Source organism: Aulonocara sp. 'chitande type north' Nkhata Bay, linkage group LG9 (genome assembly GCF_057382095.1).
Source record: "Aulonocara sp. 'chitande type north' Nkhata Bay isolate Kocher_YH1m ecotype deep benthic linkage group LG9, A_spYH_male_GT1.1, whole genome shotgun sequence".
NCBI lineage: Eukaryota > Metazoa > Chordata > Actinopteri > Cichliformes > Cichlidae > Aulonocara > Aulonocara sp. 'chitande type north' Nkhata Bay.
The window spans coordinates 24,525,315-24,544,584 of record NC_141352.1 but is presented as its reverse complement, the minus strand read 5'-3'; the positions used below and the strand labels follow the sequence as shown (position 1 = coordinate 24,544,584).

At 41.0% G+C, this 19,270-nt stretch overlaps 1 protein-coding gene across 6 annotated transcripts in view; it reads right to left on the bottom strand.

Annotated features, from left to right (window-relative positions):
* abi1a (abl-interactor 1a) overlaps positions 1-19,270 on the bottom strand; it is a 49,355-nt gene that overhangs the window by 25,382 nt on the left and 4,703 nt on the right. For all 6 annotated transcript variants that reach the window (XM_086306648.1, XM_086306650.1, XM_086306649.1 and 3 more), the window contains exon 2: positions 12,186-12,353. In XM_086306648.1, the coding sequence (XP_086162774.1) occupies positions 12,186-12,353 (168 nt within the window). The remainder of the gene's footprint in view (positions 1-12,185; positions 12,354-19,270) is intronic.

The following is a 19,270-nucleotide window of genomic DNA, read 5'->3' as shown; positions in this document are numbered from 1 at the left end:
ACGCCGTTCACTCAAACATCTGAACCTCAATTTCAGCCTTGCTGCAGATTAAGGAGTGAGGTGAAGACAGCCTAATCAGGCCATCTCTTTCTTCTTTTCAGCCTTACAGTAAATCTTGACCATGTTCAAATACACTCTCTCAGCAAAGCACTTTTCCCCGCCTACAAAGAGCAGATTTGAACAATTTGCAATGCTCGGTGTCTTCAAGCAGCTATCTCATGATGAAGTGTTTTCCTGCTTCTAGGTCTGCTTCCACAGACCTAGGCCATTTCCTACACTTCCCAAAATAACTTCATGACAGAAGAGTCCTGAAAATGTTGCTATTGTGAAACGTGGAAACACTAGCTCACAAAGGATCTAGAGTTCAGACGTACTATTAAGACATCTTGTGGTTGTGTTTCACAATTATATAATTAGGCTCATCTTGGCTGGAGAGACTGACTGTTCAATGGAAGAAAAAATAAATAAAAACAACTTTTTTTTTTATTAAAAGGCACAAAACCACAAGGATCTCTTAAAAATCCAACCCTCGGTGTCCTAAAATAAGAACAAAACAATTCCCAAAGAATCCATATAAGGCAGCATTACTTGTTAATCTCAAGGCAAATGACTGCTTTTAGTTTGTAGTGTGGTTCTAACAGAGGAGGCTCTACAAGCTTTTTCTGTGATCAACTATAACTTCTTACAGATGCCACAAGATGGATAACCATAAACCAGGGGTGCTCAATCCCGGTCCTCGAGAGCTACCGTCCTGCAGCTTTTAGATCCATCCCTACTCCAACACAGCTGAATCAAATGAATGGCTTGTTTTCAGGCCTTTGCCAAACACGATGGCATGCTGAAGAGGTAATCAAACCATTTGATTCAGCTGTGTTGGAGTAGGGATGCATCTAAAAGCTGCAGGACGGTAGCTCTCGAGGACCGGGATTGGGCACCCCTGCCATAAACCATTCTGTGTACTTCAGCATCAGGCATAAGGCGTGGCTTTAAAAGGAGAAGCCATCGTGTCAGATGAAGAACTGTTATTTACTCATGTATAAGTCGATGTGCTTTCTCATCTTTGCATAATCCTTTCCTTCTTTAATGACGCAGGCCTGGCATTAAAGTTTGACTTTGCTACACAAGTGAATGTTCCACAAGTAATGAAATGCAGAAACTGGTTTGACGTGATTTATATTTGAGAAAATGACTGTGAATATGAATATATTCATTCATATTGATCAATATAAAACTGCCTGCCAGGAGTCCATATTTATTGCATAACGCAGTGCGTTTCATCAGCGACCTCTGCAGTCGTGCATATGAGAAGTAGCAGGACGCAAGCCAATGAAAAAACTTGATACATCATTTAAAAGGATTATTTCATCAATCTCACAACACTGGCACGTAAAGCTGAAAGAAAAAACAAACAAACTTGGGCTTGGGTTTTTAATTGTGTGATGTGTAATTCTACCCGAGTCAATCTAACCTGTTGCCAGTGACACTATTAGACATTTACATAAAGATGGAACAAATGAAAGCAAAACAAAGAGTTGGTGTTAAGTGAGCGATCTCTTAAAAGCTTAAAAATTGTGTACAAAACACTGCTTCACATTCAAGTGGAACTGTTATGCTTTTCCTTGTTTTCAGTCACATATGCAAACTTTCATTGCTGATGCCCATATTAAACATGGCCAAGCCTTCAAATAACAAGGTCAGTGTACGTGCAAGCAATGCCCGTGGGCCAAACGCTCAGGTTTCCGACAGTTTTTTCTACTTTTGGCTCCCTATGATGTCAATGAGAGCAGATGTTTACAAGGGAGCCAATCAGAATACAGCGTCCTTAAAGGCAGAGGAGTTTAAAGGGCTTGTTTCCTGCAGTGCCATGCAACTGTACAACACAAATAAGGATTATTTTGATTGTTTTAACATTGTAGTTCAAAATGAACATCATTGGTGGCTTTAATAAGGCCCGGCATTTTGTGTAGCAGTTAGTTTTGTGAAATAATGACAAAAGTTTGTCAGATTCATGATCATTACACTTATTAACTGTCTAAAAAGTTCCTAATCTAAATCCTAATTCTGTCTAATTTGGAATCAGATGTGTGCAGGCTACCTTCATGCATGTATGGGTTAATTTAGGCCACATTACAGTCATATAAAACCCCTGTGAAACTAAACAAATAAATGTCCCATAATGCAAACTTTTCCTTTAAATGTAAGACAAGTTTGTTTGTTTGGGTTTTTTGTTTTTTTTTGTTTTTTAATCTTTTGCGACATAGTACAAATGGTTTGTACGGGCATTCGCTTTCCTCAAAGTAGAATGTTAAAGAAAGTGCTGTTTTGGTGCAGAAACAGCTTTATTTGTTAATAAAGTCTGCATTTTAATAGAGCGTAGGAGCTTGAAAATGTGAAAGTTGTCAGTATTTCACAAGATAAAGCCAACACTGGGGGGAAAACAGAGGAAATATTCTGATTTCCTTGAGAAATATGTATTATATTTTTCTGCTTTGTTATCAGTATCGCGAACCAGTGGCCCTGAGGACTTTGCCCTAGATTTGAACCTCTTAACTCTGTTTGTGCGTTGTAGCTGTAGCTTCCCACTAACTGTGTCCAGCCTCATCTGTAAGAGAAGCTCCATCCAACACTCCCAAATCCACAGTGAGGCAAAACGGCTGCTGAACAAGAGCAAATGCCTTTGTCCAATGCGTTTCTCAGCGTGATTACAGCCAGCACATCTGAATCCCGTCATCTGTAGAGTCTAACATTTGTCCAAAACGGCCCTGCAGCGAGGCCGCTTCTCTGAGCGGTTAAAGCGACACAGAGCATGCCAGAGCTTCCACGTGCACTCTGAGCCAAAATGGGAGGTCAACTGCACTGTGGGGAGTTCTCAGTTTGGCAGCTTCGGTTAAACATCCCTCAAAAATCCGATCCCTCTGGTAAATCTAACAACCCACGTGTGACACGATGGAGCCAGGATTGGACAAGTGTTAAACCTCGAAGAAAGGCTCTCAGAGACACAGAGAGAGAGAAAAACACTATTAAAATGAGCCGGGAAAGCATGCCAAGGTCGACGCGGTGTTTGCTAACACAGCACATATGGAAACACCTCAGCTGGCCTTTGCAGTCTCACTTGGGCGGCAGCCAAGGCAGCATTCTGACTGAGAGCTGAAGTTTACATACAAACTGAAAGCTGAGAGCAAGTATTTACCATTCCCAGACTAAGAGGTAGACAAAATTGAGACGAACAAACACCTAAAACTGAGACTCCGTTGCAAAATGAAAGGAAAAGTGAAGGAAAAGCATTTCCCAATCGGCCGTGTTGATGCAAAGGTGTCAAACAATTCCCTACACTGCTCTTGTGGTGCCGAACAAAGGTGCAATGATTAGATGCAACTGGACAGTTGTTGGCTGGGAAAGAATGCACTGGTAATAATGAGAAGGCACTCTGCTAGTGAGGAAGGAGGAGTAACCACAGAGCAGAGAAGCTGATGAATCACTAAACAACCTCAGTCACCAGTTATTTCACATCATCACACATCCACCCTTTAACATCCATCCATGCAGGACAGAGTCGCACGTTGCATTCAAGCTACAAACGCTACAAGGACGAGAAAAATGCGACAACAGAAAATATGAGATTAACAGAAAAATCATTAAACGCTGAAATTGTTTATTTAGCGAGAATGACAAACAATTATTTCTTGAGGTTCTCAAATGCAAAGATTTGTTTTTAAATATTTTATAGAACAAACATGTTTCAATTAAAAAGGGGAAAATTTAATAACTGCCAAACAGAATGAAAAGTTTCACTTTATTCCCAAAAGGGGCAGTTAGATTTCTTTTAAAGCAAAACAAAAAACAGGATCTGTTGGTCTCCTTTCTTACAGGTTTGATGAGCTGATCAACAAAATTGATTTTAAAATTTGCTACATTTTGTGTTTTACAAATTTTTTTGTAGATCATCCATTTTTTTTCTTTTTAATGCTTGCTCTTACGTAAGCAAAAGTAAAAGTCTGTTTTCAGGTCAGACTTGTTTATACGTTTTTATAAATGTTATTTTTATGAGTCAAATCACATTAACTCAAGATATGATCCATGAGAATGTGAGAAGATTCCAACTGGGTTGTAAGAATCATAATTAATTTTGTCCAACCAGAATTAAATGAACACAACTGACCGATATTTAAAAAGCTCTGCCAATGACACACAAGCATGAGCAAATTAAGCGCTCCCTAAATCACTGCTGGATGTCATGCCTGTGAGTGGCAGTTACAGCCGTTCCCGGCACCCTGCAGCTTTACATATACAGGATGTATTCAAGTCAAAAGACGAATATATACACAACAGATAAAAGGTTAGAGAAGCACAAACCAAATGTCTGGCAAAACAGAAGGTGATCCCTACAAGCTGATTGTCATTATCCACTGTTTGGAAACTTTAGTGCAAATGATGTGGAGTTGCGTCTGTGTCACAAAGCAACACAATTAACTTATTCAGCCATCAAAAAACATCCCACAAACTGCAGTGTAAAGGAATGCCAAGAAAAATAGCACAATAGTTTCCAAAGTCCACTCAGAGATCCTTAAAAGTGAGCATGTACAGTCAATAAATCTATCAAAGACACATTGAAATCTCCAATGCAATCACATTGCATTTTGCTAAACATAATGACTAACAAAGGCTTCAGAAATATTGCTGAATTACTGGACAAAGACACTCAATTACTGGTTATATGCTTGTGAATCTGTAGAGACATGTAAAAGATGTCAATGTGATTTAATCAATAGAATTACAAAAAAAGGTCTAACTTCATTTAGACGTCACAGATTTGTAAATTTCTTTCCACAGAATCATTTTCTAAACCCCCCCCCCCCTTTTTTTTTTTCATGAATCCAAACCTTCCAATACAAACCCCATATTTTAAATAACTGCTGTTAAGAGGCAAGAGACCACACAAGGATCTGACCGCCGATCCTGCCACATCACTATAATCCACTGAACAGTCATGTAGAAAAACGTGTGAATATCTAAGAGTGGAAAGTAGACCACCAGGCGAGAGAAAGGAGAGAGCGAGCAGAGGGATCAGCAGGAAACAAGAAGCACACAGAAACGCAGACAGAACGAGAAGGTTCCAGTTCCTGTTTGGAGCGAAGCCATTTCTTCCTCAACAGGAGGTCAGCAAGTCCGCACTGCAGCACAGACACAACCTTAATTCCTAGCATGCATGCTCTCTTATCACAGCCTTTTACACACACAAGCAGTGGACTGTAAAGGCATGCAACTGCTCATGCGAGGAATGACGATTGAAATGACAAATAACTGAAACAGTAAGTGTGCCAACCTGGCCTCATAAACACAAACCGAATCCGACTCTGAACACAAACATGGGCTGGCTCATGTGATCAGATAAGAATATTGTGTAACTGTAGAAACACCATCTGAGTGAACCTCACAGCTGTGGGAACAAACTGAGTTTTCATTGTGCGTGCGTGTGTGTGCGCGCATCAGCTGCTTTCTGCATTCACTGCGTTCACCGAGTTCAGTCTGCACACAAGCCAGTTCCAAATGTAAGACAGAGCGGTTGAAATCACTACAAATAAATATGAGCTGGCAAAACAAACAGTAAAGTATTTTCAATAACGGCATGATTTATTACAACACTGTCAAAGGATCATTTTCATTAGATTAGTCAACACTGACAGATCGATTTGTGCTATAATGCAAGTGCAATCTACAGTTTCACAGGATAAATGCTAAAAAGTTAAATTCATCTAAATAGTTTACAGGCTTTAATTACTTGCACTTTTCCTTTTATTTTGATATCATTTTACTCTGTTGTGCTGTATTGATGCTGCATTCGCACCATCTTAAAAGGTCTTAACGATCACAGTTTCCTCCATTTGTGGCCTAAGATTGAGTTTCTTCCCCGATGCGATCAGTCAAGAGTCACGAGAACTTAAGACTGTGCCACTAAAAATGGTCATAACCACATATATACACACAAATCACCAGGTCTTTATTTATAGGTCAGAATGTGAGTTTAAGTATGTGCCCGTCTTTTTCAGTGTGGCATATTTTCATGCTCAATTTACCGACATTACCTTTGCTTCGTTCTCGTCTTCGTTTAGCAAATGTAAGCATTACAAAAAATTAGTCATTTTATTTAAAAAGATAAGAAGATTACCGTCAAAATTTTGCTCATACTGCAGACGTTCAAAATCTTTAACTCCTTATGTTGTACATCGGTTAACAAATGTCTTTTGTTATTTAATAGTCTTTTTCACCAAAATGTAGCCAATTAGAACAGCTATAAATGTTGGTTTAATTCACTCCCATTAAAGAAAATGTGAATACTGTGTAGTTTTCTTCAAACAAACAAAAAAATAAATAAAAAAATCCACCATTGTGAAAATAATGAGAGCAGAGCTGAAACAAAAATAAAGAATCACAAAAATCACATATTCATCGTAATAATCTAATATATTTTCTTTCATTTAAGCTCAGTTTGTCTCTGCTGCATCATGTGCTGATTATTTGCGCTGGTTTCTCTCCTCTGCTCTTTGTTTCACTGTGAGCAGAGCAGCAAAGAACAGGAAGCCATGTCACTGAGTTGATAATGACACTGCAGACTCACCACCACCCAAAAGTATTGGCATACATAAAAGCGTTTATGTAACATCTACTTACCCTGGAAGCTTTAAGATACATTATTATATTCACTAGGTGCTTTCTCCCCTTTCTCTGACCTGTAACTCTTCCAGTAATTCTATGGCTCATCAATTTTGCCTTTAAATGAAATACGTAAAAGTTAATATCTTTATTTGGTCAAGTTTCTCTCCTCTGCTCTCTGTTTCACCATGCAAGCAGAGGAGAGGTACGTCATCACCTCTAATAGAAAGTGTTGACCAAAATAGTAGCCAAGAGCCATCTTTGAGTTTCTTCAGGTGTCTTTCTTGATAAATTACTTTGTTTTTCCATCATGTCCCATCTTTCCATATCTAACACTTACTCATGAAAAACTTGATGTAACTATGATTGAATCAGACATCTATCGCAGGTAAATGAGAGAGGCTTTACTCTCTCTTGCTGTATTTTCAGTGCCTCTGGGTGAATTGCGTGAAATCAAATTATGCAATGGAGACTGAATTTAAGGAGAACGCATCCAAAAACACATACACCCTTTCTTCCTGTCCTCCCTCTCTATTCGGGGTATCACAGAGAGGTTCTCAATGCGAGGCACCGCTTTCTTCCACCGGACAAACAAAGCACTCCCTGTTCGCAGCCTCTTAGCAGCCACTTCACACGCAGCACAAGGTGGAAGCCCCGCTAGCTACTCTATTCTCCCTTTAGACCTTCCGCCTGAATACTGCAAAGAGATTGTAAATGGCAATGACAGCAGGGAAGGTGACACGCCAACAAACACCCAGAGGAACACATTGAAACATTTATGTAAGTTGTACTGCAGCAGGACACTGATATCCACTGAATAACAACAAGTAATTTGGGTACGATCAAATGTAGCAGAGACTAAATTATTACAAAATGTTGTAAATATAAAGACATCACATTTATGTTTTCTGATCCGCTACAAATGAGCCGAGCTTCATCTTCTGTGTCCACCTGCTTCATATCGAGCCTGCAGAAAGCACAATATTTTGTCTGACAGGATGGTCACACTGTCGATTGAGTCAAAAACAAGTCATAATTTCTTGCTGTGCCTTGGCAGAGACAGCACAAACTACAAGTTGGTCGCTGGCCAGTCATAGCTTGGCATTTCTCAAGACTCATGATGAAGAAGGGACCAAGTACTGGAAACAAGAAGGCCAACAGATAAGGGCACAGACAGCTGTCTCGAGTTTGGAAAAAGAAAGAAACGGGAAAAATGAAGCAGGGATTGCCTGATTTCTTCTTTGGACTCCTATTGTACGACATCACAAACACATGGTGGAAATTTTTACAACACATAAAAGAACTTTCATGTGCCATACGGAGCACCCTACAGTTTTCTAATTTGGCAAAACAGAACCCATTAGTCACTCGTATGCACCCCAGCACAAAGGTAAACAACATGAATGTGCTATATTCCAGACGGAGAGATGCCATCACAAAGCAGACACACCCTGACCAGAGTGAATCCCTCCTAACTGTGGGCAAACCAAAGAAAGCTGCCATGACGCCAGCACACGTCTCACCACAGGCACTGACTGTACTCTGAGGCATCTCTAGCTTTGAGCAGGAACTGGTACAGGCTTATGATACTGACAAAAATTGATTATAGGGAGAATTATAGGACTCATCCAGCGCACACAACAGCGTGTTCATCATATTTCAGAGGCAAATGAGGAAATTTCCCCCGCAAGTTACAGGCTTTCCTCTCCATTAACCATTCAGCAGAATGCAACAGTGGCCTTTAGGGCTTCCGCTAATCTCATATCCATGAGCTGTGAGGGCATCACGATAATGATCCACCTCTGAACACGACAGCAGAGAGCTATAACAAACCCACAGCGTGCAGAGCTCACACAGCCCTCCCTTTTTGTTATTAAAAACAGAGATACGCTTCATAATGGCTAACTCATTAAGACCTCTGCTCTCACTTATTCATAAAAACAACCAGGCAGAGAAGAAGGCGTAATGAATGAAAAGGATATTAAGCACTGTGGCGTATGTTTGGCAACAAGACAAAGCTGCTAAATCCTTTACATTTCCAGAGACCAATTATATATATATATATATTAAAAAAAAAAAAAAAAAAAAAGGCAGCAGAGTGTTATTCCTGTAGCTACAAAGGCTGTCAGCTGGGGAAAATAATAGTTTGAAGTAGATATGCACCAACTGGTCACTGGCTTTTCAGCTAATTAGCCTTGACCTCTGACCAGCCTTCCTATCATAATAATAGAGTACTGTGTAAAAACTTTGGCCTGCTGATCATCTCTTATTTTGCTTCCAAAGAGTCACGCTTTTGTGAAACTTTATTGCTCAATGATTTTGAGCAACAGTTCCCCGGGCTTTCTTAAGGTTTTTCAACAGGGAGATTCCCAAAGAGCTATTAGCTAAAACATCAAATCTTGGTATGATGTGCAGTGTGTCGTTCAAGAGTTTGACAAAAAGAGCAAAAATAGCACTACCAGTAGCACTACTAGCACTACCAAAAATAGATGGCTCCATGAAGGCTGCAGAAACAAGCATAACCACCTGACCAGAGTACTGTAAAACATGCCAACTGGCTAACATAAGCCACACTCATCAAATTAATTTAGCTTTTGGAATAAGTGCAATGCATCTATCTGCCATTTAAAATCTATTTCATTTACATAACAATGTGATATTAAATGGTTTTACGTTGCTTTTGAGTACACACCTTTGATTTCTACCACTGTGGTCAGAGTTGGCCATTTTCTTCGACACTGGATGTAGGCGTTAGTCTGACATTTATTCTCAAATTCAAGTGATTAGGAAATAAGTTCCTTTAAAATTAGAAGCTTTACAAGAAGGTACAACATGTTGGGTAAGTCACATTTACAATGTGAATTCTGTCCAGTAACATGGAGCACTTTATTCCAACATCTATCCAAGTGTGTGATTAAATGAAAAAAAAGGTATAATCAGGTGTAGCTGTGGAAAATATTTTTATTGTTCAATTTTTTATAAACAATGCAAATTTATATTTCTTAGAAAGCAAAATCAGAATCAGCCAAGGAAAGTGGCATTTGGTGCATCAATGCTCTTTTGGTGCTCTTGCTTTATTATTATAATTTTTTTTTGGGCGACCGTGGCTCAGGGGGTTGGGAAGCGTATCTGTAATCGGAAGGTCGCCGGTTCGATCCCTGGGCTCTCTGTCCTGGTCGTTGTGTCCTTGGGCAAGACACTTTACCCTACTTGCCTACTGGTGCTGGCCAGAGGGGCCGATGGCGCGATATGGCAGCCTCGCTTCTGTCAGTCTGCCCCAGGGCAGCTGTGGCTACAACCGTAGCTTGCCTCCACCAGTGTATGAATGTGAGAGTGAATGAATAGTGGCATTGTAAAGCGCTTTGGGTGCCTTGAAAAGCGCTATATAAATCCAATCCATTATTATTATTATTATTTTTAAAATAAATGATAAAGATATAAAGATAAAGATAAATATAAAGATAAGCATAATGAGGGGAAACCTGGCTGTCAGCTGACCTAAAGTGACACTATTTAGTCATCTTAGAGGCTTCTCCATGGCTACACACTGTGCACAACATTGAGTTTAAATATAGCAAAGGAAGTCTGGAATTTCCCACGACAAGATACGAGACCATGGAAACAAAGTCAAATAGTGTAAACTAAGCGGAGTGTTTAGTGCACGGCCTTCTTTGCTGATCTGAAACAACGTGTCGAGCTGTCTTTCAAATATTTTTTAGATGTAGCTCAGGGGGTTGTCATGGAGACTGAGGCAGGCAGTGGTGTCACAGTGACCTTGGTATCAGCTGAAGGCTGTTTGTCAGGATACTGACTCAAAACTTAGTAAAAGTAAATTTGTCTTTTTGGGAGTCTCTCTCCGCTTTCTTTGCTCATCATCAGTCATCGTCTGTTCCTTTCCCTCACAAACCCTCCGGCGTCGCAAATGATCTTTTCCACCACCAGACTAAAAATGTGACCTTCAGGACGTCTTGTTATCAAGAAAAAGCAGGGAAAACTAAATCAAAGGAACTAGAGCCTCCAGTCGTCATCCAACCACTCCAAGTATAGTCATTTTAACACAAATTTTGGCGTGCTCAGGGTGTGGTGAATCTCTCCCAGTTCTAATCTATGAGATGCCACATGGCTGGAGTTCTTTGTTTGATTTGTCTGAGCTCTTAATGCCTTCATTGGATGAGCAGCTGGATTTACCTGCACATGGCAAAACCCTCACCCTGCAGAGAGGAACGGCTACAGGAGTGAGCTACTGTATGTGTTAGCAATGTGGTTAAAGTCATTTAACAAAAGCGTTTAACAGTTAGGCTGCTAAAATACTGAACACTATCAATAAGTAAAAGAGTGAGCTACTTACTCTCAAGTATAAAATCAATATAATTTTAAAAGTCTCTGATCAATTGAACCACATTCATAATGAACTACATAATGCAATTTCAGGTTGATATTTTCCCAGAGAAAAACTTCCATCATCTCTTTTTTCCCCTCATGTCAGTCCTGAGGATACAAACCTCGTGTTTGCAAAAGCTTTATTGGAACTGGCACTGAACAAAAGTGACCAGGGGCTTCGTATCGAAGGCTCCGGTCGCACAGGCCTAGAGGCTGCAATCGCCTGGCAACCATCGGTTGCTAAAACTGAGTATTTGCCATCAGTTGTAGGTTGCTGGCAGTTGCTGTGAAATTGCTTGCTCAAGCCAAACTTGCTCTGACCTACAGATCTGCCAATGACCCACTGGTAACCACTAGGGAAAAACATGTATTGCTCAACATGTTGGTGAGTGGTTGTGGGTACGTTGCTGGCATTTCTTTGGCGAGTAAAGTGCAGTCACCGGCTCTTTGTGTGGAAGACACCGGCTTGTCTGCAAACACTTGCAAACGACTTGCTAAGTAGTAAAGAAACCGAAGAGGACGGAGAACATTTGTTTTCAAACTTTTACATTTCAGCTGTAAAGTATGTGATGCAAAGTTTTGCGTACTTTAAAAAGCACATCTAGGACAGGATTCATTTTGCTTGGGCAATAAACAGCGTGATGTGTGGCTTTGTTTCTTGCAACATGCCCGTTTCTACACAAGCTAAAATCTAAAAAACAAATAAAGTAAACAGCATTAAATAGACTTCTGACAGTTTGTGACTGACAGAAAAGTTTTTCTTTAAATAGGCGACAGAATAAAGCTTTCAAATGCTGTTATTTTAGCTTATTTATTTAAAAAAACAAAAGTAATATGCTGTGGATGAATGGATTACAACCAGCTATGACAAATCTAACCCTGTGTTTTGAGGATGTCGATGGCTGTTGGGGGAACTGTTTCATCATTTTTATGCTTCTCAACCACGCTGACATAAAATAAAAACAAGCAGACCACCAGTCAGGACTTGAGTAAGACTGATAAACCAATAAAGGGAACCATGGATGCTACCGTTTCATGCTGTGACTTAAAATAACAGAGTCTGTGTGAAAGTGAGAGGAGAAGTGGAAAGCGTGGGGCAGCGATCTTCACAGCTGCTTGGTCTGTGGCCAGGAGTTTCTGTGTGTATTTCTGACCTGAGAGATGTGGTTGATGGAAGACTCCATGCGCCGCAGCTGCGAGGCCTGGATGTCCAGCAGCTGCAGCACATTGTTGGCTAAGGCATTAATCTGGTAGGCCACGCTAGCCAGGGACTGGGTGGTGTAGGCTTTGGTTTCCTCCAGAGCTTTCCTCTTGTCCTGGGCCTGTGCACAGAAATAAAAATGTCAGTTACTATTAAAATTGACATAACATCCACCTTTTAACCTCATCTACAAGTCAGGTTTGTGCTGGCTTCAGGCCAAAAACACTGCAAAGACCATTTTCTCTCCAACTCTCAGTTCTGAGATACCACACTGTAACGGATCCTGAAGCCACCATTCAAGAGCAAAATATCCGCTTTTCTAAACTGCTTCACAGAACTGAACCTGACAGATTCAACACAATAATTCATTCGTATTATCAATAATAAAGCACAGCGTTGATAGCAACAGTTCAAGATCAGATAACAGCCACACCTCTGCTAATTCACATCTAGTTTAAGTAGGAAACTTTGCAACGTTATCTTACGTGCAGTTTTATTGTCCCCTTCTGTCTTCTCTTGTTTCTATTAATCTAGTTTTTCCTTTTTATATTTTTTTGTTTGCACCCTTTTAAAAAGCTTTCCAATTATTCTGTTTGGCTCTCCATGTGAATTTACAACATGAATACTCTTCTTTTTATCTATCCAATCACTTTTTTAAAAAGGTGCTACACAATTAAAGTACATTTTTATATATCATCATGTCAAAAAACACCTAGTATCATATTTTTTGGTATAATCAAGCATGTCTGTGTGGCCTATAACCGGCCCACTCGACATATATGAAGCTAAACATTTACATGTATGCAGCAATGTATTCAGTAACAATTTAACGACATGTTGTTCAGCCACCTCCCTTCAGACGGGCATAGCTCCAAGCTGATGAGCTGTTGTGTTTGATCTCTGTGGGCTCTTCCCTACACTGCTCTCAGTCACCAAGTCCAAAGAGCACTGCCTGGAGGGTAAACGCTGGGCTTTGATAACAGGGTGCTGTAATAGAAGACAGGTGGTGGCAGCAGTGGGTGAGGTGATGATAGCTAATGGTAGCATTAAGGGGGCAAAACAGGGGGAAAAAAAATTTGACCATATGAAGACAAGAGAGGTGACAGTGCAAAAGAAAACAAACGATCAACGCAACTAATACACAAACTGTCCATATGGCTGGCTAAAAGCTCCTGACCAGGAGAGCTGCAGCGCCGGCTTTTCCACGGCCGGTGTTTCTTTTAGCGGGAATCAAAGCGGCAGATGTGTTGGGCGATAACAGCCTCAGGAAGCAGGAAAGATTCCTCCAGAGGGTTCAGTGCAAAAGGCCATCTGTTGAAATCACACACTCGTTCATGCGTGCACGCAGACACCTACCACTGACGCCGCAATATGCAATGTGGTGCGTGGATTAACAGCTGGAGGGAAACAGATGAAACAACAACCGCAAACAAACAAACAAACAAACCAGCCTTTACATCCATGATAGCAATTTCCAAATTGCAAGAGGATGCAGATTTTTGCTGTATAAACAGATTAGTGAACAGCTCGTGCTTAGCTGTGCAGAACTGCTGGCCTACATATCACGCCACAAGTTAGTTTAAAATAAATAAACACGGCCCCGAAGAGACGTTGTGCAAGATCCATTCATTATAGATATACAGACTGCAAATGCAAATATGTTGTTTGCAATGCTGTTATAACTAAAAAAACTGCATGATTATGTTGTTTTTGTTAATGCACTGCAGCTGTGAACAGCACAGACAACCAGGCCCATTGATGTTTCGGATCACAAACGCTCAAGTGTGATGTGTAAACTCTACTGTCTCCATTTCTGTCAGACATACAAATTCATTCAAGGTTGCCAAAGCTTAAATCCAAAGAAAAGAAAACAACGTGATGCTGTTTGGGCTGCATTCTCGAACGGCTGCAGTGCAAAACGCTCCAAAACATGCACGATCGCCCGTCCTGCTGACTCAAAGTTTCCCGCGGTGTTAAGTACAGAACATGTAAGCTGATGACAGCACAAATTAACCAGTCTGTATCACTTTGAAATTGAAGGTGCAAGGCCAGGACTTAAAATTAGTGCACCACAGGCTGCCCTTCGCTGCTGTTTCCTCTCCTTTGAGACGCAGCCGCTACAACGACTTGTGCGTCAAGAAAGCTGGCATGACGAAGCAAATAGGCCAGGCTGATCTTTCCTGGTTTACACGAAGGTAAATGTTTTACCTGCACATTAATCAAAAACTGACACTCTCAGTGAGCTGCACAGCCCGCTTTTCAGCTATTTCACTATATATTTCCCAAATAGTTAAATAACAGATCCCTCTTTGCCCTCTATTCTTCTTTTTCTGAACAGAATGATTCACTCTGCATTAGCTGCCAGAGCCGTGATATGAGGTCAGCGGTGGGTGCCGGGAGGACAGATGCAACACTTGATTGCATCGCCACTGGCGGCAATCTTAGATCCTCCTGCTCTAGTTACATCCCTGGCATCCCTAGTCCCTTTGCTGGTTCACGCATCAAATCCTCAAAACCAACCAGATTTGTTGTCCAATTACCCAGCAATCTGCACATTTCTTCAAAAAAAAAAGACAATGGGAGAGATGTAGTAGATCCTAAAAAATTAGAACAAACAGCGCTTTAGCAGACAAGGAACAAAGGGTGTGCACAATCAGCTCAAAACAACAGCACCGGCAAGCTGAGTACACTCTTCCACGGCAGGGAGATGCAGAGAATGAGGTGGGCTCTGAGAGAGCTTTAGCGCTCCTGGGGCACTTTATCTCATATTTCTGAGCTGAGTAATGACTGAGTGAAACTATGGAATATCCAGGCAGCAGCAGACAGGCTGTCAGCACCTGAGCTGGGTTTATAAGGGGAGTAGAGAGGAATGCGCGGGCTGACTACGCACAATAAATATGTAGCTGGGAGCTGGGGCAAGCGAGATAATCAACCACCACCCTGACAGCATAAAACACAAACACACAGAGTGACAATTCTTCAAAAACCCAAAATAATTGAATGCTGCACGTACTCAAGCTGAAAAAACTCACAAAAAGATAAAGGAGTGGCAGTCACAAGAAAGGCTTTCCTGTTTTCTGCAGGGTTTTTTGAAGCTCTTGGAAGGATAGACACTCTTCATCTCACCCATCCAGTCTGGCAAGATAACGGCCACTGAAGCGCAATCGAGTTTCTGGTTTTTTTTTCTTAAACAAGACGCCTCCATGTCAGGCTCTGCTGGCTGCATTAAGTGCCGTAAAAAGGAAAAACTCCTCGGGGTCAGATGGGTTCCTGCTTCCGTTCCGCCCAAAAGCAGTAGCAGAAGTAGGAAATGGACAAAATGAGTATTCCTCCTGATGATCTAACACGACTAAAAGAGGACTCAAGGAACTGAGACCAAATGTCTGTTTCACTGAATCATCCAGAAATTAGGAACATGACAAAAAAAAAAAAAAAAAAAAACCCACAAAGGGTTCAGTGGTGGGATACATTTGTTGGTGTTGCAGCAAATGCTAGAACTTGCATAAACATTTCTGCTTCTTTTGATTTACACAGCTGACAAACCCATCTGGGTTAATGCGCTCTCACTTGTTCACAAGTGTGCTCAGCACACACACACACAAAAAAATAAATCCCACACACTTTCAGGAATGTTTGGAATTCCGCAACATATCATACATCCTCAAGAGCTGCTGAGGGGTTTCGCCATGAACCACAAGTGTGGGGGATGAGCTCGCAGAAGCCAAAAACAAACACAATGGGACAGAAGTACAGAGCTTTTTTTTCCCTTATCTATAATCTTCAGACTGAACATGAGGAAAAACTAATCCTAGATATTAGGCCTGACAACTCCTGCAACTTTGTCTAAAGGAAGAAAACCTTAGCAGGGATCAATCCTCTTCCCAAAGCAGTACTGTGCTGAGCTGAAAGAATGAGCCTAAATCCAGCTGGAAGGTTGTAGAGCTCACATGGCACTTTGCTGCCCAGTGATGTATCGACCGCTGATTACAGCAGACTGGACGGGGCAAGATAAGTGAGGCAGCCGAGAGTTAGTGAGCCGTTGTATTGATGTGCGGAAGGTGGAGCCCATGAACGAGAGACACGTTTAAGATCTGACCATGTGTTACCAAAGCTATTACCTGATCAATTAGTTCCCTCTGCCATCGAGCAGCGATATATTACAGCTCAAACGGAAGGCAAAACTGTGATAGCAATCTGAGACCGAATGTAACTATGTCAGTACCACTAAAGTTAAAGGAAGACTGTCGTTTCCAGTTTGCTTCTGCTGTGATTTATCTTTGGTGGTGTCCGTCTGTACTGGGACTTCCCCACGCTTCCATCATATTTGCTAAGTAGATCAGCTGATATGGCTGAACTGTGGTTGAGCTTTACTTTGCAGCTAGCTTAAGACAATACCTTGCTTTCTGCTTCTTACCAGTCTAGTAACATGCATTTCAAGGCAATTACAGTCGTTGCTTTACATATGATGGAAATAAAGGTACTTTCGGTGCAGCAGGTATCTGACACAACCATGAAAGGACTTCACTCTGAACTAAAACCCCGGCTGACAAATGTGAGATTTTCTTGAACTGACTAGGTTTTCTGTTTGACTTCCTTGTTCTAAGGTTACATTGGAAACAATTTGCTGGTCACTTTGTTCCCTAGTTGACATTTACTGCTCTGGGTGCTGGTTACTGCCAATGTATTTACCACCCCCTCATATGTCAATCGACAGTATTCTTCCCTGTGGTTGGTAGTTGCTTCAGTTGCTTGGCTAAAATTTTTCGATGGTATCTTGTTGCCACATTGCTGCAAATTGCTTTCTGTGTGGACAACGCTAACAGTTAATCAATATATCTCCAAGTTATTATTATTCCCAATTTACCAGTTACGAATGAGAAAATCCAAACTTCATAGGGCGTTCAATTCGCTACCATACACCTCTAAGAAAACCCATCAGATATTTATATTGGAGAGGCTGCTACCACTAACTTTGGGGTATTTGTCCTTTAAAAACTGACTTCAGAAATGATCAAGTATCAGTCTGGGAGCCCATCAACTGATCTCCTATTTAGCCTCTCAGAGGAACAGCTAATTTCTTGGGGTTTTCAAAAGTTACCCAAGCAAGATGTCCTGTTCCATCTGTTATTCCCATTGGTTTACAAATGAAGACCTTTTTTTTTTAAAGAGATAATAAAAAGATAAATTAATAGAATGACTGTACACCTGTATGCAACCAAACACGATCGGTCAACAGAACTACAAACGGACTACAAACAGAAACCAGAAAGATACCAGAACCACAAATCTTGTCCCTTGCCTACAGATTCTCCATACTCCTATAAAAACATGTTTATGGGAAAACGTCGATTTCTAAATGCTCTCTGCTTAAATCTGTGCCAATTAATAAGTCAGTTTATCACAGAACTGTTGAAGCTTTACTTTGTTTTATAAAGCCTAAATATTTAAGAAGGTGCTAAGTGTTGAATTAACAATTTTCCGTATACATTATTATATCCACTCCTTGAGATGATTAAACTAAGAACGACCTACCTGCCGAGAGAGGATGGTGAAAGTGACTCTGGAACGTGTGAGGAATAAAGAAAACCTGCACATGAAACAACTTCAGTCCCTCCTTTTACAAGGTCTCGGCTCTCTAAAATTAAAAATTAAAAAATAAATAAATAAATAAATAACACTGCAGCACGATAAGTGAATTCATAATTCCTTCTCCTCCCTCAAAGGGGCAGATGGAGGCTGACTGAAAGGCCATAAGGTCTACCTGACCTTGAAAATCTGCCAGCACGCTATTAGAAATTCCTTCAGTGTGTCAGGGCAGAGACACAAAGGGGAAGTTTGCACATGAAGGAAACTCATTAACCTTTATTGAGAGACTTGGTAATTGCTTCATCTGGCAGAAAGCACAAAGTGCTTAACTGATAAACAAGCAAAAAAAAAAAAAACAACACTACAAGTTGGGAAAGGCTTTACTCCTTATGAATCCAACTGTAAGCTGAAACAGTACCATCAGAATGAATCCAACTGTCCAAAACTCCCACACTGTAACAGATCAGTTCAACAGTCTGGATCAAACCAACCCCATCAGCTGAGGGGGAGGAGTGACAGGTGGTCAAAAGGATGAATGGGTCTGGCTGGTAGGCTCAGAGCCGCTAGGCCTCTCCGTGCTGCAAGAAAAACCAGGCCACTCCACAGAGAGCAGGAGAGAGGGAGAGGCAGAGAGAAAGGACAGGAAATGAGGACTCAAAGTAACCCAGAGAGGCAAAGCTATGTTAAAAAACAAAAACAAAACACAAACCTATATTTATCACCTTTAGGCAAGACTGGCCCTCTTCCAAGAGAAAAACTTTCACGAATTCTCCTGGGAAAAGCAGCACAGGACAGGTACACCAAGGTTATATGACCGGGATTGTCAAACTACTGATCGATGGCCAGGCCTCGCCTCTTACATGTGATGCTGCCAGCATCGATCACAAGCTCATATTTTAAAACAACTCATTCAGGAGCAGCCCGCACTTCCTTTTTTCCTTTTTTAAAGAAAAAGTGGGCATCGTGCTGCCTCAGCACAAAAAACAAAAAAAAAACAAAAAAAAAAAAAAAAACACTTTCTTGCAAGACAGAATTTACTCTGACTTATGACCTCCTGGTTTTCTACATAACACTTCCATTTCCCCTTTTTTCTTTTTTTCCGTTGTAAACATCTCACTATACAGCGCTGCCACACATCGCTGTGATTTCATCAGGAATTTGGACCAAGTTGCAGGCAAGACCTTTCTAAGGAATTCCCAATTATCAGTGTAGTAAAGGCGTGTGCATTGCTGGTATTCAGATAGTGGAAACATTCAGATTCAGAAGACTTTATTTATCCTCGAGGGGCAATTGAGAGACTGACCTTGCCGACCATACATACAATACACAATGGCCCTGTATGGTGGCTTCAGGAGTGTCAGAAAAGCATCCATTCAAAATACATTAAGTGCCACAAACACCTTTCCTTGTTTGGAAATGACTGGACAATGATCGTGCACAATGACCGCTGAA